Raw genomic sequence first — 24,330 nt, 5'->3', positions numbered from 1 at the left:
CCAGAAATTCATTCTCTTTTCCCCCAGATGCCGTCATTCATTCCAATCTATATTACCATAATTGAAGTCACTCATAATTATCACCTTTTTTCTTATTTTCCAGACTAATTTGCGTATACATTTGCTTCACAATACTGTCTACACTTCCAAGTCTATAGCAACATCAACTAAATATTTATACCTTGCACCATCCTGCCTCAAAACCACTGTTTTCCCCTGGCATCTCCACCCTGAATGGGCATAACTCTTTTGCTGCCATCAAAGGTACTTTCCCCTTTTCTGCCTTGTCTGTCTTCATGAAAAACATCATATCCTTCCATCTATATTTCTGGTAGAATGTCTTCCTCATCCAACTACATCTCACTTATTCCAGCAATTTTCGTGTATATGAACTCAATGAATGCAACAGTTTTGTTCCTTTATTTTAGATACCTATGGCATTCATAGTAGCTCACTTCTAGTTCTATAACAAGTTCCCTGGAAACAGCTTCTTGAATATGACTCTTTCATCCCCCCCCCCCATCCATTCTTATCCCCAGCAATCATACAGCCCTCACCAGACTCATACATTTTCTGCATATCCCAGGTCATCTCAAACTTTTCCTCTCCACTCACACTTTCACTTTTCAATCCAGAAAGCACACACACTTTTCATGTTATTTCTCCCTGTCCATCCTGACCTCCCCCACTTCCTGCTTTCCTTTCTTACTTTTGTTCCTGCCCTGTCATCCTCTTCATTCACATTTCTCCATTCACGTCTTTTTTTTTTTTTTATTATTTCTCTGCACTTGCATATCACTTCTTATGTCCTCGGATCCTCTCTTCACTACAGTCATTACTCTTCCTTCCAGCAACAATCTCTTCAACTGAATCACACTAAAACCATTAAAATGCAGTCCTTCTGTGTTATACAGTTATATTCTCAAATTCAACAGATGTTCACAAAACACATGCTTTTCTCCTTACACAGTTCTGCTAGAATTCTATCATGATCTTGCTTGTCACTTCAACATTGCTATCATACTTGGCAAAACAGTGACTACTTTATTGGATTATTGCAATGATAATTTACAATAAAGAGAAACATGTGACTGGGGTGTGGTGTTGGATATTGTTCATATTAATTTTGAATGCCATTCAAAGTTAAGAACAAAATTCACAACACCATTTCAACACAAAATAAGCTATACATTTATAAATTTGATGATATTTTGCTGGATTCAAACTGGAATCATAGGAACATAAAAATAATTCTTATTAAATACAAGGCTCCTCTAAAATATGGCTAGCAGAAAATTGTAATGGAAGAAACAGAAAATTCCTAACGAATGCTCTCTGGGTGTTTGAGTTATACAAATTTGGGAGAGTGTCATTGGGAGGTAACTAATTGTATTCGGATGAAGTAAGTGCAAGCCAGGGAGTACAGAAATTTTCCTTCTTGGTGATGTGGATGTAATACATTGCCATAAAATATGAATGCAACACCTGAATTCTACCTCTTTATTCATGATTACGGATTTCACTCGAACCACTATATCAGATCACAATAACACATGATTTATTGGATCTCCTAATATTCCACTGGAATTAAACCAGCATCATGGGAACACAAAAATAGTAATGTTCAGAGAAGATACTGTCAGAGCTGAAGTCTACATCCATACTGTATGCTGATTTGGTCATGTGGTGGTGTTCAGCAGTGACGAGCCGGCTCTGGAAAGAGTCCAATGGTAATTATTGCATAATGCAAAAGTTTCGGAATTTTTACTGTGAAGATAGATTGATGAAATATTGTCCACAGAGACTGTAAATGCTAGACAGTGCAATCATATAAAAGACAGAGAAAGAGAGGAATTATACCAGATTAATGCAGCAAAAATTATCATAGCTTGAAATAATGTGTATTACTAATTTAATAAGCCGAAAGGCTATTTTACTGGCGAATATGTTAATAGAAAGGGGGATGGTAAATCCCTTTATGTTTTTATAGCTGGGTACGAAACACAGATCGAAATCCATCGAAATCCATAGAGTTTCATGCCGAATAAATTATCGGCGAGCCCAAGTGTAAATGATCACTTGGGTAGTACAACACCAGGGCAACTCCATGCAAAGGTGGAGCAAGCACCATCACTAACTTTAATATTCTCTCATAATGTAAAACCCAGCTCCTAAGAGATGTATATATATTGTTTTACATTATGAGAAGAGGTCACTACCTAGACCAGTTGCAACCTTTTTTGAGGTCTCATTAGTGAGTAGGTAGACCTGAAATAGCAAGGTCTGTCTACTTTGGGAACTTACATACCTCTACTATCGAATTGCCGAAGTAGTGTACTCCTATATTTATTGTTAATTACTAATTTAATAAGCCAAAAGGCTATTTTACCACCGAATATGTTAATAGAAAGGGGGGATGGTAAATCCCTTTATGTTTTTATAGCCGGATACTAAACTCGGATCGAAATCCATAGAGTTTCATGCCGAAAAAACTATTGGCGAGCCCGAGTGTAAATGATCACTTGGGTGGTACAACACCAGGGCAACTCCATGCAAAGGTGGAGCAAGCTGCGTCACTAACTTTAATATTCTCTCATAATGTAAAATCCAGCTCCTAAGAGATGTATATATATTGTTTTACATTATGAGAAGAGGTCACTACCCAGACCGGTTTCAACCTTTTTTGAGGTCTCATCAGTGAGTAGGTAGACCTGGAATATCAAGGTTTTAAGGAGGGGGGCCAGGGAGAGGGCCAGACGGATGGTTGTGTTTTCAGCGAGCTCCCGAAAGCTAAGTACAATTTTGAGTAAAAATTAGAATATAGGTTAAAATCATAACGTAATATTGCCTAATTTTGGTAGATTGTTGTGTCTGTGGGATTTTGGTGTGAATTCCGTTATTTAATTTAGTATATAACGTTATGTTTCATAGATTTGAATATGGCGCCAATGCAACGTAAGATAATGGTGTCCAAAAATACGACGCCATTGTTCAAAAACTATAATGTGAGAGAGTTTGTCCAATGTGATGTGTGTGGGATGTATGCATTCCCGAATGAGGCTGGAATTTGGATTGAAAGTGATAGTGGTGGGAGAATGTGCAGAAAGTGTAAGCAAAGTGAGGAGTTGAAGTATGTGTCAGGTTGTGAGATAGTTATGGTTGAAGAAAGCCAGAATTGCCAGAATGTGAGTGAAAATAGTGGCTTGATAGGAAATTGCGATGTACAAGATGGCAATGAGAACGGTGATCTAAGAAAGAGTGAAAGCAACCATACAGAGAGAGAAAATGGTTTAAATGATAAAAATAATGAGGAATTATTTGTAGGAAGTGAGATCGCTAGGTTGCGCGCAGTGATACAAAATGCGCAGCGGCAATTAGAGCCCCTGCAAAACTCTTTCCAGAGTGATTCGGCTAACGTAAATAAACAGCCTAAGAATGGGAGAGTTTCTGAAATGAAGGAAAGAGTGTTGTATGGTGACTCATTATTAAGAGGGGTGATAGATGGGAGTGTAACTAAATCGTACTTACCGGGTGTGAAATTTAAGGATGTAAGTGAGAGTATTAGAGTGCAAAAACAGAGGGTGAAAGAATTAATAATTGTGGCGGGTACGAATGAATTGAAAGGTGATAAATTTTTTATGAGAGAGGACTTGAAAGTATTGTTAAAGGTAGCGAAAGAAAAGAGTGACAGAGTTAGAATGGTTAGCCTGTTGCCGTGGTATGACAGAGAGGAGTTTAGAAGGAGGGCCGTAATCACAAATGACATTATGCGCAGGTTATGCAGACGGTGTGGTGTGGAATTCGTGGACATGTGGAATGAGTTTGAAGGGCGAAAGGACTTATACAAGATGGATGGCCTGCATTTGAATGGACTTGGTGTGCGGAAACTGGAAAGAGTGTAGCTGAATGAAGTGAAAATGGATGTGCAAAACCAGGGAAACTAGAACTACCAAGGAGGGGGGGGGGAATGGATATGCAGACATCAGTGAGACAGATGAGTGTAAGAATGTATATAATGTACCCGAACCAGCACTAAGGACAAAAAATGGGAATGGGTCATTTAGAATAACGCATCAATATAGGGGTGGGACTAAGGGATCACTGCATTTCATGTATACTAATGCCAGGAGTATTAGGAACAAGAAGGAAGAATTTTTGGCCTTGATTGGCTCTTCTTGGCCACAGGTTATTGGCATTAGTGAAACATGGCTGACGGAAGATGATATAGTTAGTGGGATAGAATGTGTAGGTTATAGTGTGTTTAGGAGGGACAGAGAGAATAAAATGGGGGGAGGGGTATTATTGATGATAGCTGATGAACTGCAGCCAAGGAGAATTGAAGTTGTATCACAGGATAGTGAAAGGAGCTCATTTGAGGCTATTTGGTGTGAGATTGAGACTGGCAGAATAAAATATACAGTTGGGTGCTGCTATAGACCAGGTGATGGAATAGATGGTGGAGATAGTATGCATAGGGAAATTGATGAAATGAGTGGAAGGAGGGTAATTATTATGTGGGATTTCAACTATGGTAACATTGATTGGAAGGAGGAGAGGACACATGTGAGGAAGGAAAAGGATTTTATTCAATTATTAAGGGATAACTATCTGCGACAGCATGTAATGGAAAATACTAGGGGTGTGAGAGTGCTTGAACTGGTAATAACATCTGAGAATTTGACTGTAATGAATATGACCATGTTGCCACCTATTGGTGAGAGTGATCATAAGGTCTTGACCTGGGAAGTGGCTAAAGGTGTGGAATTTTCGATTAAGACAGGGTATATGTGGAATTACCGTGCTGGCAAGTATGACAAGCTTAGGAGATTGCTTGGATCAGTGCCATGGCATGTACAACTGCAAGAGCTGGACGTCGATAGAGCATGGGAAGTAGTCAAGGAGCATTTACAGGAGGTTATGGCTGATTGTATACCTAGGGTTCGAATAGTAAAACAAGTAGGGGTTAAATGGATGAATAACACCATTAAGCTTGAGCTGCAAAAAAAGAAACAACTGTGGAGGGAATTTAAAGAAAGGGGTGACCTGCAGGCACACGAACGGTATAAAGTGCAAGCCAGAAAGGTAACGAGTGTGGTATAAAAAGCAAAAGCGGATTATGAAAGGAAACTAGCTATGCAAGCAAAAGAGAATCCCAAACAGTTCTTTCAATATGCTGCAAGCAAGAAAAAAACTGTACACGGCAAAATGATTTTAAGGAATGACGATGGTAAGGAGGTCACTGAATCAGTCGATATAGTGGAGTTACTGAGCGCACACCTTGCAAAAGCATATCATCCAGTTGGTGACATTGAAAAAATGAAGGAACCATTAGTTTATACGAGAATAGTGATGAAAAGTGGAGGTGACTAGTCTATTACAGAACCTTAATGTGAACACATCTGTGGGATTGGATGGTATACCGGCACGGGTCTTGCGTGAAGCGGCTAAGGAATTATCAGTGCCCTTGACCATGTTGTTTAATCTGAGTCTCAGGTCTGGTTTAGTCCCGAAGGTGTGGAAAGAGGAGAAAATAGTTTCACTGCATAAATGAGGATCCAAGACTATGGTTGGAAATTACCAACCGATCAGCATATCAGGAGTCGTTGTCAAGGTCTTGGAGAAAGTAGTCAAGGAAAATATACAGGAATAGATTGATGAAAATGAGATACTGTACAGGGGACTGCATGGCTTTGTGAAGGGTAGATCATGCTTCAGTAACTTGCTCAAGTTTTATAACAAGGTGACGGCTGAACTGGATAAGGGAAATGGGTTTACAGTGATACTGCTGGACCTGGCAAAGGCGTTTGACAGGATACCACATGGAATACTAATCCGTAAACTACAACATATGGGAATGGATATAGGGTTTGTGAGATGGATAGGTGGTTGGTTGATGGAGAGATATCAAAGAGTAGTTTATTCAGGAGTAGAGTCCAAAAGATGGCCTGTGACTAGTGCTGTGCTGCAGGGTTCTGTTCTTGGACCACTGCTGTTTAATCTGTTCATTAACGATATAGGGAAGGATCTAAATGGAACAATTCATTTGTTCGCTGATGATGCAAAGTTGGGTAGGGCAATAGTGAATGCAGAAGATGTCAAAGTCGTGCAGGATGACTTAGATAGATTGGAGTTCTGGGCTAAGGAGAATGGATGTCAATTTAATGTGACAAAATGTAAGGTTATGCATTTTGGGGTGAAAAGATTATCAGCAGTATACCACATTGGTGGAACTGTACTCCAAGAGATTGATGAGGCCAGGGACTTGGGAGTGTTGGTGGATAGGGAGATGAAGTTTAGGGGGCACATTGCAAAAGTAGCTAAATCAGCTCATCATCTCATTTGGTTGTTGAAAAATACCTTGACGAGCAGAGACAAGCAAGTTATTGTACCTCTGTACTGAGCCTTGATAAGACCTCATCTCGACTACTGTGCCCAGATTTGGTCACCTCGGTTCCTTCTTGATGGGGAGGAGGTGGAGAGGATCCAGAGGCGAGTGACTAAGATGATAACAGGCCTATGGAATGAACCATATGAGAACAGGTTGAAGATTTGTGGGTTGCAGAAACTAGTTGATAGGTGGAAAAGGGGAGATATGATTGAGACATTCAAATTGCTAAAGGGATTCTATAGGATTAATTCAGAGGATATTTTTGAGATCAGAACTGGTGGTGGGAGAACTAGGGGACACCTATGGAAGCTAGGCAAGAGTGTGGTTAGCAGGGATGTTAGAGCTGGGTTCTTTACTTTTAGAGTGGTAAATGAGTGGAATAAGCTGCCAGAGTCTGTTGTGGGTGCTATGACGGTGAACGAGTTCAAGGCAAGGTATGATAGATACTGTGAGAATGTAATCTCATAGTTGTGTGGACATGATGTTTAGGGCCTCCCTCGATGAGTCTAAGGACTCCTGGAGTCGCCCGAAATAATAATAATAATAAGTGAACACGAATTTACATACCTCTACTATCGAATTGCCGAAGTGGTGTACTCCTATATTTATTGTTAATTACTAATTTAATAAGCCGAAAGGCTATTTTACCGGTGAATATGTTAATAGAAAGTGGGATGGTAAATCCCTTTATGATTTTATAGCCGGGTACGAAACTCAGATCGAAATACATCAAAATCCATAGAGTTTCATGCCGAAAAAACTATCAGTGAGCCTAAATATAATTGATCACTTGAAAGAATATTAAAGTTAGTGACGGAGCTTGTTTCACCTTTGCATGGAGTTTCCCCTGGTGTTGTACTACCCAAGTGATCATTTACACTTGGGCTCGCCGATATTTTTTTCGGAATGAAACTCTATGGATTTCGATCTGAGTTTCGTACCCGGCTATAAAAACATAAAGGGATTTACCATCTGCCTTTCTATTAAGATATTTGCCGGTAAAATAGCCTTTTGGCTTATTAAATTAGTAACTAACAATAAATATAGGAGTACACCACTTCGGCAATTCGATAGTAGAGGTATGTAAGTTCGTGTTCACTTAAAACCTTGATATTCCAGGTCTATCTACTCACTGATGAGACTTCAAAAAAGGTTGAAACTTGTCTGGGTAGTGACCTCTTCTCATAATGTAAAACAATATATATATACATCTCTTAGGAGCTGGGTTTTACATTATGAGAGAATATTAAAGTTAGTGACGGAGCTTGCTCCACCTTTGCATGGAGTTGCCCTGCTGTTGTACTACCCAAGTGATCATTTACACTTGGGCTCGCTGATAGTTTTTTCAGCATGAAACTCTATGGATTTCGATCCGAGTTTCGTACCTGGCTATAAAAACATAAAGGGATTTACCATCCCCCTTTCTATTAACATGTGTATTAGTAATTAGTGCCCTTAGTAATTGTATTTGGATGAGGTAAGATGAGATGAGAGTAAGCAAGGACGTACAGTTTTTTATTTCCTTTTTGTGATGTGGGTGTAATGCATTGCCATAAATTGTGATGAGTTGCAATGTGTTGAGTCAGTAAAAGATATGGCAATAGTTAATGAAGACATCCTGCAATGATATTTTGTGACTCTGCACTTCTGACAAGAAAGAAATGTATAAACTTTAATAATTTGTAGAATAAAGATAAATGTAATATTCAAGAAAATATCTAATAAATATTAAGAGCTTATATTTTCATTAATTTTAACATCTTTTCCTGAAACAACATGCATCTGTAATCAGTATAAATATTTACAAAAAAATTAAGAAAAAAAATTATTTTAATCTATTTTTTTCCAATATTTAAATATTAGTTATTTGAATTTTTATAGTACTCCTCATGTCGATATTGGTTGTGCACCATCATGCTCTCCAAATACCTGTCATAATGGAGCAACTTGTCATGAATTCTGGGGTTATTACAAATGTGAATGTGCAAATCCATATGCACATTCTGGAAAAAATTGCGAACACAGTAAGTTTTTGTAACATTGATTTTTAAAAGTGAAAATAAATCTTCCAACACATCTCAAAAAAATGTGAACTGTTTATGATATTCAAACTTATTCTCTGTTTTTAAGAGTCTTTCCCTCTTAAAATATTTAAAGCTCTGTTTTTAAAGTTCTGATGATATCTAACTTTTGAGAATGGTGGAAAAAAAGCTTGCATACCTGTGTGTGTGTTATCTGAAAACTGCTAATATCAATCATACTGAGCTGTTTTAATTGATTGGATATCAGGTCAGCATCTTTCTCAGTATTGCAGCAATCCTCTGGGTTACTGGTGTTGGAAGTTTATTTTCCACTTGGTTAGACTATAATAAATTTAGTTTAATCCTTTATCCAAGTGAAAGCAAACAAAGTTTGCTCCTGAAGTATCTTCAGGACTGAGGCAACTCGTAGCAAAGGTGGGCCATGCTCTCGTCACTCCTTGTCTCAGTATCTCCCATAATGCAAAGCACATCTCCTTGTGGACATGTATAATGTTATGCATTAAAGGAAGGGCCACTACCCAGACCAGTTTCGACTTTTATTGAGGTCTCGTCAGTGGGAGGCAGACCCAGAAGTGGTGATACTAAAGCAGAAGCAATGGAGAGGTCATATTTACTTATACGAGTTGCCGAAAGGCGTACCACCTTATTATTAAATTACTCTGGATTTAGAGAAAGATGTTGTAACTTTATTTTCCACTTGGTTAGACAATAATAAATTTAGTTTAATCCTTTATCCAAGTGTAAGCAAACAAAGTTTGCATCTGAAGTATGTTCAGGACTGAGACAACTCGTAGTAAAGGTGGACCGGGCTCTCATCACTCCTTGTCTCAGTATCTCACATAATGCAGAGCACATCTCCTTGCAGACATGTATAATGCTATGCATTAAGGGAAGGTGTTGTGTTGTCCTCTTATGTTTTAATGCCCTCTTTCATCTCTTGTACACATATATCTCTTATTTCTATCTTTCTCTCAGTAATTCTTACTTATTACTTTCTTATCACCTTTTTAATATCATTTATCTTTTAACTTCTATCTCACTCTATACTTATTACTGTCCGAATCCCTGACAAGAGTGAGGCTGTTGTTTTGTGAGACAAAGAAATGCAATGGCAGAGGCCTATTTCTTTGTCTCAGCACTGGTTCCAACTCCTTAATTAAATTCAGAGAAAATTTATTTATTTATGCTGCGCCACCATGAATCTTAGATTATACAAAACATGTACGATCAAGGAGTCAGAACACAGTCAGCATTCACCCTTCTCGGCTATAATTTTCCAACTTGCAGTCATGACCTGATAATATCTAATTTTCCCGCCTTTCGAGGTTTGCTATATTTTATGAGCAAGTGCAGTAGGATCTAAGTACAGGCAAGACAACATTTATATTTAAACAAAACATTTTAATTATAAGTAGAATACATATAATACACTTTGAAGAACTGAATTAATCATTCAGTAAAATCTTGGTACAGCATTAGCAATCTTACATACAGTTATTTATCCTTTCCATAAATTTCTATCTGAGAAAACTAATTAATAACATTTTATCACTTAATCTCGTTGTATCACTCTGCTCTATCAAATCTTATTCTTAATATATATCAAATTCCATTCACAATCTTCCCTGACAAATCTTATTCAATTTACATATATCTCAGGCCTGAATTAAGATCTCTTGTATATCTCTCTCTCTCAAGGTACATTCATGAGACAATATTCTATTTCTTTCTTAAATCTATCGCTCAACAGTTCAAAGAGTCTCTAGTAGCACTTACAATAAAATATTCTCATTCAATTCCAGACATAAAGTTTTCACCTTACCAATTTACTGGTATGCTACTTTAACCACTTCAGTATCTCGTCAGATATCTACCTATGTTGACCGCGTCACTTCACACTTTACTGGATACTCTTTACGATTTCTCTCTATGCTTCATATTGGAAGATTTCTGTAGTTTTCCACTATCATGATCTTCTGGGCTTTTGTTTCCAACTGGTAAGTTCCCTTGGTCATTTGGTCGTAACTTCCTCGAACAAAGGAAACCCACGTGGAGGCTCCATACCAGCCGGACTTCAGAGGCACAGGAATACAGCAGCAGGAAAACATCTAAAAAGCCCTGTGCACAACGTTACTGCTCCTTTTAAATGGTGCACCACTTTTCTCTTTCGTCATTGATATCTACGTCATACGTTCTCTACGTCACACGGCACTGAGCGTCGCTTGCAGAATCCTCTCGTAACTTTCGTAGCGTCGTGGTGGAAGGGGGGTCACCATGCTACATAACAGATGTACCTGTACTCTCACTACGTGTTTCTGAAGTCGGCCATTTCACATTTTTGTTATTATCTCTCACCCAGCAAATGGTTAGTTATTTATATAGTATCTGAGACTAAGCAGCTATACACCAAAAATATAATGAAATTTCACATTACAAAATAAGATAAGATATAAAACTAAAGGTAAAATTTCTATACAAGTGCTTCTACATTTCTGATAAATCATTAATTCTTTTAAGAGAGTGATAACGATGTTAAGTCCGAGTGAAACATAATTTTCTTTAATATTCTGGTTCACTCCGACTTAACAAAGAGCCACTACCCAGACCACTTACCTGGGTTACCTTCACCACCTTTGCAATATGTTTCCTGAATTTCAGTTTTCTGTCAATCATCACCCCCAGATCTCTTGTCTCTCCTGCAACTCCTCCAATCGAGTATACAGCCTCCCATCGATGTATCCCAAATTTCAAGACTTTACATTTTGCTGCATTAAACCGATACCCATTCATTTGCCCATCTGTCTAGTTTACTCAAATTCTCTTGCAGGGCTGCCAAATCTGTACTATTAATAATAACTTTTCCCAGCTTCACATCATCTTCAAACAATTGAATATCCCTCTGCAATCTACTAACAATATTATTGATATAAAGGTTAAACAGTACAAGTTCTAATACTGAGCCCTATGGAATACCACTTGTAACCTTCTGCCTCCTTGATATCGCCCCACCGTACAGAACTCTCTGATACCTATCAGATAGCCAATGCTGAATCCAATTGACTAACCCAACATCTAAACCCATGTGCTGTAACTTAAATATCAGCATATCATGTCGAATTCTGTCAAATGCCTTCTTAAAATCCAAAAAAAAATGGCAGTATAAGCCTTTCCCCCATCAACTGCTCTTGTCACTTTATTATAAAAGGCAATCATATTACTAAAGCAAGAGCGCCCCTTAACAAATCCATGTTGACTCCCACAGATAATGTTACCCTCATCTGCCCAATGCTGTATACAGCCCCTCACTAATTTCTCCAAATTCTTAAAAACTACTGATGACACAGAAACTGGCCTATAATTAGACACTTCCAGTCTGTTACCACCCTTATGCAATGGCATTATCTTATCTTCCTTTCATTCCCTGGGCACCTTTCCCATAGTTAGACTTTCATTGAAAAGTCAGGTCAAAGGAGCTGTCATTTCCTTATCACATTTGCTCAAAACTCATGGTCAAATACCATCCGGTCCCACAGCTTTACTGACATCTAGAGTACTTATTATTTGGAACACACTCTCCTCCTGCACCTCTAAACTTCTAACCTGCCCTATCCCTCTATTATTAAAATTTACTCCTCCAGGATGAAATACTCCAATAAAGTGTTCATTGAACAATTCCACTATGTCCTTTGCATCAGTCACTCTATTCCCATTTTTATCCCACAATGTCATTCTTCCAGAATCATTTCTTCTACTGGCCACATAGCTAAAAAATTCCCTAGGATTTTCTTTGGATCTTAGGGCCAATCTCTTCTCATATTCCAGGTTTGCCTTCCTTATCATGCTAGTTACTCTCCTGGCCTCTGTCTTAAATTCTTCATGTATCTTCTCTTCACCTGTTTCCTTATATCTCTTCCATATCCTCTTTTTCACCTGCAGTTCCTGTTTGATATTGTTTGTTTTCCACTTTACACCAAATTGTGTCCTCTTCTTCACTCGTGGAATACAGCTTACTATTGCTGCTAACAAATATTCCTTCATAATTTCGCAAGCACTAATAATATCCTAGCCTTCCAATTCCACCCTCCATGGAACTGCCCCAAGTTGATATCTAAGACTATTATAATCACCTGCCTTATAATTCCACATATGTTCCCTTTTCTTTGATACTCCTGCATGTCTATTCATCTTCTAAGTCAAAACTACAGGGTTACTCTCTCCAACTGGGAGAAGAGATGCCATCTCACTTATAATCTGCTCTTCTGATGCTCTGACCAAATCCAAAACCCTTGAACCTCGTGTTCCCTCTATTACATGTTGCCTAAGACATTTGTCCCTCAAGAATTCTAGAAATTCCATTCCCTTATTACTACATTCATTTTCCTCTTCCCAGTTTATATTGCTTTAGGTAAAATCTCCCATAACAATCATTCTTCTTGCACTTGCCAAACTCAACTGTCTGAACATCTCCTGGTCCCCACCCTCTGTGCTCCTTTGCTTATAGCAACACCCCACTAAATATCCTGTCTTGCCTACCTCTACCTCACAGCATATGATTTCAAAACCATTAGCATTTTGATAAGTACTGCTTTTTGGAGCACTGCTTATGATAAGTCATTACTTATTATAAGCAGCATTCCAACACCATGTTTTCCCTTCCTATCCTGCCAAAAAATGCTCTACCCTCCTACTTCTATTCCTGTTATTATGTCGTCTTCTGTCAATCACGTCTCAAAGATCCCAATAATCTTTGGCCTGGCTGATGTTGTCAGCTCCACCAATTCATCACCTTTATTCCAAATACTCCTGGCCAAATGTCACTATTTCTATACCTACCATTATCCTCTGTATACTCCACTGGGCTCAGCATTACCTGATGTCTTTCCCCCCTTCCTCGAAACACCCATTACCACAAGAGGCCTCCCCTGCTACCTTCCACCATGGGAATTCTAGTTTCTCCATTGACACACACCGACTTCAGACAACAACAATCTCTCCAGATGCCTACATCCTTCCTCATTCAAATGCAATCGGTTTCTTGCATACAGTTCCTTTCTGTCCTCAGACCTTCAAAATCATCCACATATTCCAATCCTCTCATTGACACATTCTGGCTATCATGCTATTCATTATTACTGCTGTTCTACTCAGCTTGTCATTATCATACCTGGGCAGCACACACCATGTTTCCTCTCTGGGTTTTCTTTAGTATAGCCTCAAGCATGAATCTCAGATCTCTCACTACCCAATTTACACTGCCTCTCAAATCATTCGTGCCCACCATCACAATCATCTCATCCATCATTTCACCCCGCTTAATTGCCATAGCTAGATTTTCTATCATTCCTCCAGGCAAACACTCCTCTGCATCCTATCTTGCACACCATGGATCATCAAGTCTCCATACATCACACCTCTTACCACTCTGTTTCTTGATTGCTCCCCTGCATCCCTCACTTTCTCCTCTAACACTTTCTCTCTGTGTTCCCCTACTTACCTGCCATCGTGGCATCACTCTATCCAGCACTCCTTTGCATTTTTCTCATTCCCTCTCTCCTACTTCTTCTATTCTCTCCTCTTCTATCATTCCCATATATCTCTCTCTCTCATTTCCTCTCCTATTGTTTTTATGCTCTCCTCGTCTATCATTCCCATAATTCTCTCTCACTCCTGCTCTGATTCGTCTTACATTCATCTCTTCCATTCACCTAATTCTCATCTTTCACACTACTCAACTCATTCCCGAGACATTACACCTCCTATTTCAGCTCATCCATCTCTCTCTCTCCCTTTCTCTCTACAAGTTAACCACTTTTGCTTGCCATTCATCCTTCTAGTTGAGACCATCTCCGAAAACTTCGCAATTATTCAAACTTTCCACATTCCCCCACTCTTATTTTTTTATTCATATTTTGCTCATTATTCTCACCATCAATCACACTACTCATTTCTCTAGATTCACTGTTTTAATACTTATTATTATTATTTTTATTTATTTTTTTTTACAGGTAGTAAGTTTCATTCACTCAGCACTTTTTAGGGGAAAAAAAAAAAGCTTCTTCACATTCTTATACTCATATTTAGAAGATTGAGAGTATATGAATGTGTTAAGTATAAGAACATATTAAGATGATACAAATTCATCACCAACTTACATCTTATTTTTATCACTCCTCCTGTATTAAGCTCTGCAGATGGCATTTCTGCAACCCAGAATCATTTCCATAGTTCTTCATACTCAAATTTACAGAGACCTTAGTCACTGTTTCTTTGGACCCCTTTCAAGATATCTTCATCTCCTCAAAACCAGTTAACTAAATATGAGTCTAATACTCTAAATGCAACCTGTTCAAATCATTGTACTGTAGAACTGTAATCTCTTCACTTCTACCTATCATTGTCTGCTCCATTGCCTTGAACTAAACCTTATCTAAAATTGTTTCACAGAGCTAGTTTTAAGGATTTGTTTTAGTTCCAGAAAATTCAGAATGCCTAACAATTTGAATTCAGTTTGTTTTAGTTCTAAACTGAAGTTAACTTTCCCCTGCAAGGTTATTCTCCATTTTTGAAGATGGAAGTGAAAGAATAAATCACTTGTTTCATGCTTTGTTCTGAGTAACAAATAATTTTTATTAAATGTTAATTTGTTTTATTTTTATTTTTCATACCTAAGTAATCTGATCTCTTTACCTTAACATTAATTTTTTCAAAGTAAAGTACAGTTCTTATAAAGAAAGGGATAAGTTATTAGTGATATGAAGTACAACCTTGTGAACAGTTTCAAATTTTAAATCATTTATATAAAATATTTGAATTAGTTAATGAGAGTAAAAAGGAATAATAGCCTATAGTGACAACTTTTGAAGGAAATTAAGGTTTTTCCAATTCTTTCATTGACATTCATAAAATAAAAATGGTAAGTATTGCATAATTTCAAGTGACAGTATCTGATAAACAAGATTTTATGCTTATTGCTATAATTGTTACACCCTTTTAAAAGTTGTACATTTCCATATAGGCCCTAGTATAGTGCTAATATTTCTGCAATCTCAAAAAACACTCTGAACATTGGCAGATACATATTAATTTCTTGTTGAAGTTCATCAGCCAGTTTTGTTTTTGAATGGCACCTTTGGCCCGACTCCACAAAAAGAAGTAGCATGAGATGATCAAGATTTTGTGCAGATCATTTTGTTTGTTTTCAAATGACCCATCCATTATCCTGTTATTAAATCATACATAAACAGAACTACAAATGCAGTTCTTCATAATTGTTTCATTGAGAAACATTGGACCATATATTCAGTTGTTTACTGATGATGCTAAATTAGAGAGAGCAATGTCTGGAAGTTTTGATATGATGTTGTTGCAAGAGGATTTGGATAGGTTGGTGTTTTGGGCTGAAGAATGCAGATGTCATTACATTGCTACTAAATGTAAAGTTAAGCACTTTGGCCAGAAAAGATTGAATGAGGTTTATCATATTGGAAGAACTTTGCTTGAGCATGTTGTCGAGACAAAGGACCTGGGATCTTGGTGGAGAGGGAATTAAAGTTCAGGAGACACTGTGAAAGTTGGGTTACCCAGAAAATTGTTGCTATAATGTGAAAATGCTGATTTGCATGGATGAGGAGGTAATAACTCTACTATATAAGGCACTAATTATGCATCATTTGGATTTCTTTGCACAGATCTAGTCAGCTATATTGGCAATAAGGAAACATTGGAGAGAGTGCAGAGGCAAATTACTAAAACTGTCTCAGGGCTCTGAAATGTTGAGTATGGTGACAGATTGCAGGAATATGGTCCTCAGAGTTTGGCAGATAGGAGGAGGAGTAATATGAATGATATTACTACCTGATAGACTCATCTTTCTGCCAGACAGGTAGGTATAGGAGAATTATTGAGAGGTCTTTCTTGGAAATTCTACAAGGGTCATGGGAGTAAGGAAGTGAAAAAGGAGATTTTTTGCATGGCAAGTTGGTGAACTAGTGGAATACAAGGTATGATGGTTATTGAGGTCTGTTAGAGTTTGACCTCCTGTAGTGAATCTCTAGACTCCATCGAGGCTTGGAAGTAATACTATGTTTTTGAACGTGTAATAATTCTTTTCATGCTGTGCCACTATTTTTGAAATTTTCATGTCTCACTTGTAGTTATGAGGAAACTTGCTGAATGAAGCAAAGTTTTCTGTGTGCAATATGCAATTCTTTCTTGATAGGATGGTGGTTGGATAGTGTGAGTCTGCATACTTTTTTACTGTCTGCAGAGTAGATTTCCTTGGACTTTTCTAGAATCTGATGAATAATTTAATTCATATCAAAATGTCAGTGATCTCAGTGTTTTCCTTCTGTCTTTAAAATAACCTATTGTGGTCAACTCTGAGAAATAATTCCACGATGTAGTGTTGGTTGAAAAAACCTGGGTTTGCCCATCATTGACGTGAAGAATGACACCTCAGTCTACCTTCACTTGTCCACTGTACTGGCTTGGACATGTATATATATCCATAATTATGGATGTTTTAATTATTTTTTATTTTTTAATTATTAACTTTAATTATGGCTGTATACATTGAAATGAAGAGGTAGCATTTGGGAATAAGAAAAATGACTTTCTTGAGAAACAACTTTCTCAGGCGGCATGTAAAGGAGGGCACGTGAGCATTGAGAGTTTTAGATCTGATCATTTCATCAGGGGTGTAATTACGAGTAAGGTTTTCACTTTCCTCCAGGGTGAGAGGGATCATCAAGTGATCACCTGGGTTGTAGCTAGGCATACACACTTCTGTGAGGAAAGGATATATGTGAAAGTACAAGGCTGGTGATTATAACAAGCTTAGGAGACAGCTTGGAGCTATAGCATGGTATGAGGAGTTGAGCAGTAAGGAAACAAATGCTGTTTGAGAAATGACAAAGAAATACATAATAGTATTAATGTGTGTATTTTTCTGAAGGCCAAAAGGCTGATTAAGGTAGGTGTAAAATGGATGAATGATGGGCTTAAGCATGAAATCTGGAAGAAGAAAGTACTTTGGAGGCAATACAAGATGAATAATGGTAATAATCAGTTACATGAAGATTTTAAAGAGCAAGTCAGGAGAGTGACTGTGTTAGCAAGGATAACACAAGTACATTATTAGCAGAAATTAGCAAATCAGGCAAAGAAAAACCCTAGAGAGTTTTTTAGATATGTGGTAAGAAAAATTATTATGGTAAGATGATGTTAATGGATGAAAATAGTAACTGCTGCAGAAGACATTGTTGAGGTACTCAGCGATAGTTTTATAAGGATGTTTCATCCTCATAAGGTGAAATCATGAGAAACTCAAGTGTAGAGCACATAGGAGAGGATGGCTTAATTATGAGTGAGCAGGAGTTGTATAAGGAAATAAACTGGATGACAAAAAGATGATAGTATTTGATGACATATGGTCATGCAACATAAGAGAGCATTCCAGGGAATTCGCAGTAGCATTGCCATGCCTGTTTAATAAGAGACTTACAAAAAAGTACAGGTTCCGAGAGCATGGAAAGAAGGTTAAATTGTTCCACTGCATAAAAGTGGTGATAAGGCTGTGGCTACAAATTATAGACCACTCTGTATATCTGGAGTTGTAGTGAAGGTATTAGAGAGAAAGATTGGTGAGAAGTAGGATACAGAAATGGGTTGATAAAGGGAGATCATGCTTTACTAATGGTTACTTATATACTTACAAGGGTTGTTTGAAACGTTTTGTAAAAAAATAAGTTAAACACATTTTTTTTTTTTTTTGGAAAAAATCACCTTTATTTCTCAATATAGTCTCCATTGAGGTCTACGCATTTGGTCCAGTGAGTTTCCAATTTTTTTCATATCTTCTAAAACGTAGGATTTGTCAAATTATGCAAAATATTCGTTGACAGCCTTGTTGACATCCTTGTTCGAAGAAAATTTGTTTCCCACTGAGCTAAAGTTTTAAGTTTGGGAACAAGAAGAAGTTACATGGGACCAAGTCATACAGTGGATGTGGAACCAATTCAAACCTCAATTAGTGCAATTTTACCATTGCGATGGCCGATATGTGGGATGGAGCATTGTCGTGATGAAAGAGCACTTTCTTGTGTGTCAATCTTGGCCATTTTTTCTTCAGTTCTTCTTTTAAACTGTCCATCAGTGACGTGTAATAGACTCCTTTTATTGTCTTACTCTTTTCCAAATAGTCTATAATGATAATTCCTTGGGAATCCCAATAAACAGTGGCCATCACCTTCCCAACTGACAAAATGGTCTTCGCTTTTTTCGGTGCTATTTCACCAAGCATTGTCGACTGTTTTGACTGTTGCTGGGACTCAGGTATGTAGTGGTGGTTCCAAGTTTCATCTAGAGTCATGAATCGATGCAAAAAATCCTGTGAATTGCGATGCCAAACACTGCGTTGAAATGTCTTTTTGCATTTTTGATCGACAGTCAACAATTGCTGCGCCCATCGCATGCACACAGCTTTTTCATGTGCAGTTTTTCATGCAGGATATTATACACCATTCACTTGAGATGCCTACAATCTCAGTAAATTTTTAATTTACTGAGATTGTAGGCATTATACTCGGCGGTCTTCCATAATGATACCATGGATTTTGTCAATCATTTTCTTTGTAGTGACCTCATTCGAGCTTCCAGAGCGCACTTCATCTTTGATGGAGTTTAAATCAGTTTAAACGACCACATTTAAACTGATTTATCCAAAAATAAATAATCTTTAATGCTGGTGCAGAGTCCCCATGAACTGCATCTAACTCGGATTTGATCTGCACAGCTGTCCACTTTTTCAAATAAAAGTGTTTTATCACTGCACGAAACTCGTTTTTCTCCATTTTTATGAAGATTTGCAAACACAGTCATTTTAAATGTTTGCCAAAAGAGAACTGCGCATCGCACGTGGCTAAAATTTTGCCAGGGATCATGAAACAGATGATACATGACGATACTGGTATAAATGAACGAATTGTGTCACTGTCTATTGGAAATTTACCAAACTTTTCAAACATTCCTCGTATAACAAGGTGGCAAATGTCTTGGACAAGGGAGATGCAAATGCAGTGGTGTATTGGATTTTGCAAAACCTTTTGATAGACTGCCACATGACAAGTTGTTAAATAAATTGAAACAGATGAGATTGGATAACAGACTTCTGAGTTGGTTCGATGATTGGCTGTCACATAGGTATCAGAAAGTTGTATATGGGGGTGTTGAAATTTTTTCCACTTGGTTATATTATAAATTAAAGATGCCAAGAAATTATATTAATCATTTCATCCTTTATTCAAGCATAAGCAAACAAAATTTGACCATCAAGTAACTTCATGACAGGGCAACTCATATATAGAGACAAATGATTTCACATCAATTTCCTTAGTATATCATAATGCAATGCACATATCCTTACAGACACATATAATGCTATGCATTATGGGAAAGGCCACTACCCAGACTGGTTTTGACTTTTATTCCTTTATTCTTAGTTTCTTTATTCTTACAGACATGTGTATTGCATTATCCGATACCAAGGCAATTGATGTGAAGTCATTAGCCTCTATATATGAATTGTCCTGTGATTAAGTTACTTCATGTGCAAACGTTGTATATGGGGGGGGGTATTGCAGTATCCTAAAAGAGTAAGTTCACTATTGGTGTGCTACAGGGATTAGTTTTGGGACCATTGTTGTTCAGTTTGTATATTAGTGATATTGGAATGGGTTTAACTGGCGATATGCAGCTGTTTGCAGATGATACAATATTAGGGAGAGCAGTGCAGAGTCAAGCAGATGTTATAGCTTTACAGGAGAACTTGAATAGATTACATGAACAGGTAGGCAAGTGGAACTGTCACTTCAGTGTTGCAATTTGCTAAGCAACAATGGGATGCAAAGTATACACTTGGTGGAGAAACTTTAAAGGAGGTAGAGAAGATGAGAGATCTGGGAGTGGTGCTGGTGGATAATTACTTAAAATTCAAGGGCCACATTGCACAAGTTGTTAAAATGTCATATCAGGTAGTAGCAGAGATGCAGAAATAAAGAGATTAATGATACTGTTGTATAAGATCTTGATCAGGCCTCATATAGATTTTTTGTGCAGATTTGTTTACTGGGTTTTCATGGTGATGAGGATATGTTAGAAAGGTTTTAGAGAAGATTCACAAAGGTGGTGTGGTCTTTGAAATGTGGAGTTTGAGGACAGATTAAGAGAATGTAAATTGCAAAGCCTGATGAATAAGAGGAGGAGGGGAGGGGAAATATGATGGAGATATATAAGTTAGTGAGGGATTGTTATCAGGTTTACATGGAATAAATTTTTCATAGAATGGGAGAAGGTGATAGAACAAGAGGCCATCCCTGGAAACTGTATAATGCATGGAGATTAGTTGGTGAATGGAATGCATTGCCTGATTGTGTTGTGAATGTTGACACATTGAGTCAGTTTAAGGCATTGTTGGATGATCTTTGTGTGTGATAGTTTGTACCTTCCATGCTGAGTCTCTGACTCCATGGAGATCAGATGTTAATAATAACCATAATAATAATAATTACATGGATTCAAAGTGTCCATTATAAACTGTGTAACCATTGAATATTATAGTAAAAATGATATGGATACAAAGCATATATATTTTTTATATATATTTGATCCATGCGGCCAGTTATAGTATGCCCACACTTCATAGAACTGGGTCTGGAAGATTGCCAAGAATAGTCAATTCATGCTGAAGGGAGAAAGAAATAAAGGATGTACGAATTGGTCACCAACATGTGAAATCACATGCTTTATACGTAAAATTTTCTAACTATTATACAAGAAAAACAGTTACCACTTTAAAAACTACAATGTTCATTAAAGAAAAGTTAATTTTCCAACGTGTAATAATAAACAACTCATCCCACAAGATGGATTGATTATCCTATTATTGGAAAGGATTCGTATCAGCACATGCACAGAAGTGTTGAAGGGTCTCGCATCTGTGGGCATACAGTAGGTGGTTAATCTTGTAAATGGAGAAACTGTACTGAGAATATTCATTTGCAGAAATGAACATTGAGGTGCATAATGGACCTGTTGCAGGTGGTCAGAATGCAAATTGTTACTTGAGCATAATTTAAAAATAGAGAACATAAATTGACGTGTGTGTGTGGGGGGGGGGGGATTGTTAGAATATTGGAAATCTGATGTAGCTTGTTTGATGTTCATAAAATGGTAGAAATCATATCACTATAACATTTAGTTAAAGAGATACAGCTACTATACTGTGATATGTGTACTTACATATTAATTATCATGTATCTATTCTGGAAGAAAAAATATTAAACAATCATACTGGTTACACTTTTATAAGACAATTCTCCCATTAAAAAAAATTATAATTTTTTATTTTTATTTTTATTCACAAATAAATTTTTATTAAACCTTTCTTATTAGCTGCACACCTAATACAACTATTAAGTACAGCTTTTAATTTTAAAGTAGGTTTTAAAGATATTAAGTATGCTATTTTTTTATTTCAGACATTAATGAAAATGCAATGACTTTTGTCATTTCTGGAGCTTATTGTTACAATGCCACCGAAAGTGAAGCCATTAATCCTATTTTTCATGAAAACATTCTTCTTAATTTTCGTACTTTCACTAAAGAAGCACTTTTGATGTATGCCTCAGATTATCTCAATAATTTCATTCAGCTTCATATTGACAAAGGAGAACTGGTAGTACTCACATTCAATTCTGATACAACTATTGCTCAAGGATTAGTGAGTATTCCAGGTAAATATTTTATTTTATTTTTATTTATAAGCGTGCATGTGTGTGATAATTCACTTAAATTACTGTTAATTATCTGCTAGTCCAGACATCTGCCCACCCTTTCAGTTAATAAACCTTGTGCTGTTGTTAATCAGCAGAGAGAGATGATGGTGATTGCATTGTTCAGAGTGGTGTATTTTCATCAGTGCTCTTGATTGTTAAAAAAAATTTATTATTAACACCAGACTTCCATGCAGTCCAGAGACTCATTGTGAGAAAAATACATCTGTTCTCTTTATAAAATGGTTTGCATGTTATTATATTGTTTCTGAAGAACTACTCTTCTATTAAATATAAGAAAATATGTTAATTAAATTGTATTAAACTAATGACCGAATATATGCCAGCATGGTTGATCAAGTGGTGCATCAACATCCTTCAATCAAAAGCTGTGGGCTCAAATCGTGCTGTGGATGAATGCTTATGAATATTTTAGGTGGGATGAATAGTATTACTCCGTAATGATAACAACACTGTTTTTGGAGAGAGGTGATTTAAAGTAATGCATGTTTCTTGATCTTTACAGTATTTGCAGATTATCTACGCATTAGCTCATCAACAGCAATAATAATAATAATCAATAGGTTTATAACCTCTCATGAATAGATTCACATAAGAAAAAGAATTTAATTTTATAAAAATATCTGGCTTACCTCATGGCCAATGTAGGGGGTTATTTGAAGAAATTTGATTTGGGGTGGATGAGAGAGTTCTAAAAGTAATATAACTCAAATGTTTAGTGTGCACTTTTAATCTTTTTATTAAAAATAGCAGTCTATAAAATTAAATGTCATTAGTTATTAATTTCATTAATAACCACTGACATAGTCAAAACATTTAGCTATGAATGTGGACGCCATATGTTGAAATAAATATTTAAACAGCACTATAACTTAGAGAAATCTCACTTACACACCTAAATGTCATGCATGTGGTCCCTTTGGCCTTAATGACAGTTTCGTATCATCTAGCCATTCCATCATGAGTCATATATTATTGTACCATTTTTTCAACCGAATGCATTTAGGATGCTAAAATATAAGCATCCTAAATGCATTCGGTTGAGCAGAATTCTGTGTAAGTCTATCAAATTTTTCAACATCATTCCTCAAACTTTGCTGCAGTTTCACTTGCATTATGCAGTGCGTTATTGAAAGAGATATTAGTTCTTTCTTAAAAGTGCTATAATGTAAATCTATTGCATCATCCATAAGTTTTGCATAACCTTCAACATTCATCCTTACAGTCATAACAATCTAAGGCCTTAAGAAACAGCTGGTGACCATTGTACCTTCACAAATAAATTTAATATTTTGGGTAATGCATTTCAATATAAGGTTTTTACAGGACATCCTCAACACTTGCATCCACTATTCAACCAAAAAAGGTGCAGCTTGATTCATCACTTCATATTATGGGGTTCCAATACTGTATAGGTCAGTCATGATGTTATTTACTGCAATTGTCATTGTTTGATCTTATGTGCAGTCCTACCATAGAAACTAAGAGCATGCACTTCTTTGCATAGTATGCTACCACTTACCTGAACCCCTGAGTTGGTTGTCTTCACATCGAACTGCTGGGATTTATGAATTATCCTTTATCCTCTATCAAGCATCTTTTGATCTCCCTGGCATTTGCATTTTTGGATTTTTCAAGTTTTTTTTGTTTGTTTTTTTACTGGGAAGCTCTCCATGAATTTAGATCAGCCAAAAATATTGCCTACATTTGATTATAAATGATATATATATATAATAATATATATGCCACATTCTTTCTCTCTGTCAGGGACAACACACAGATGAACTTTCAGTTTGGGAGTGATGTGTTTTCTTTATATAGAAGCGCAGGCCATATGATGAAAGAAATATATTTTTATTATTATTACAGTAACCTCTGTGAAGTCATTCATTGTGGGAGGCCCATTCACCTAGCAGCATGTTTATCATATTGAACCTTGAGATAATTTATGCTTCCCACATTCACAATGCATTCTGACAATGTGTTCACTCTCCATTTAAAAATTCTACTCCTTAGACCCTTTTTAATCAAATCTTTACAAAACTTCTAC

General features: G+C 36.9%; 1 protein-coding gene across 7 annotated transcripts in view; it reads left to right on the top strand.

The window, feature by feature from the left end:
• axo (axotactin) overlaps positions 1 to 24,330 on the top strand; it is a 927,649-nt gene that overhangs the window by 516,854 nt on the left and 386,465 nt on the right. For all 7 annotated transcript variants that reach the window (XM_090410025.1, XM_090410024.1, XM_090410023.1 and 4 more), the window contains 2 exons: positions 8,270 to 8,412; positions 21,966 to 22,220. In XM_090410025.1, the coding sequence (XP_090266151.1) occupies positions 8,270 to 8,412; positions 21,966 to 22,220 (398 nt within the window). The remainder of the gene's footprint in view (positions 1 to 8,269; positions 8,413 to 21,965; positions 22,221 to 24,330) is intronic.

Source organism: Typopeltis vanoorti, chromosome 20 (genome assembly GCF_054136105.1).
Source record: "Typopeltis vanoorti isolate ZY-2024b chromosome 20, IOZ_Tvanoo_1.0, whole genome shotgun sequence".
In the NCBI taxonomy this organism is placed as follows: Eukaryota; Metazoa; Arthropoda; class Arachnida; order Uropygi; family Thelyphonidae; genus Typopeltis; species Typopeltis vanoorti.
Note: the sequence above shows the minus strand (reverse complement) of the source record. Positions and strands in the feature narration are given on the sequence as shown.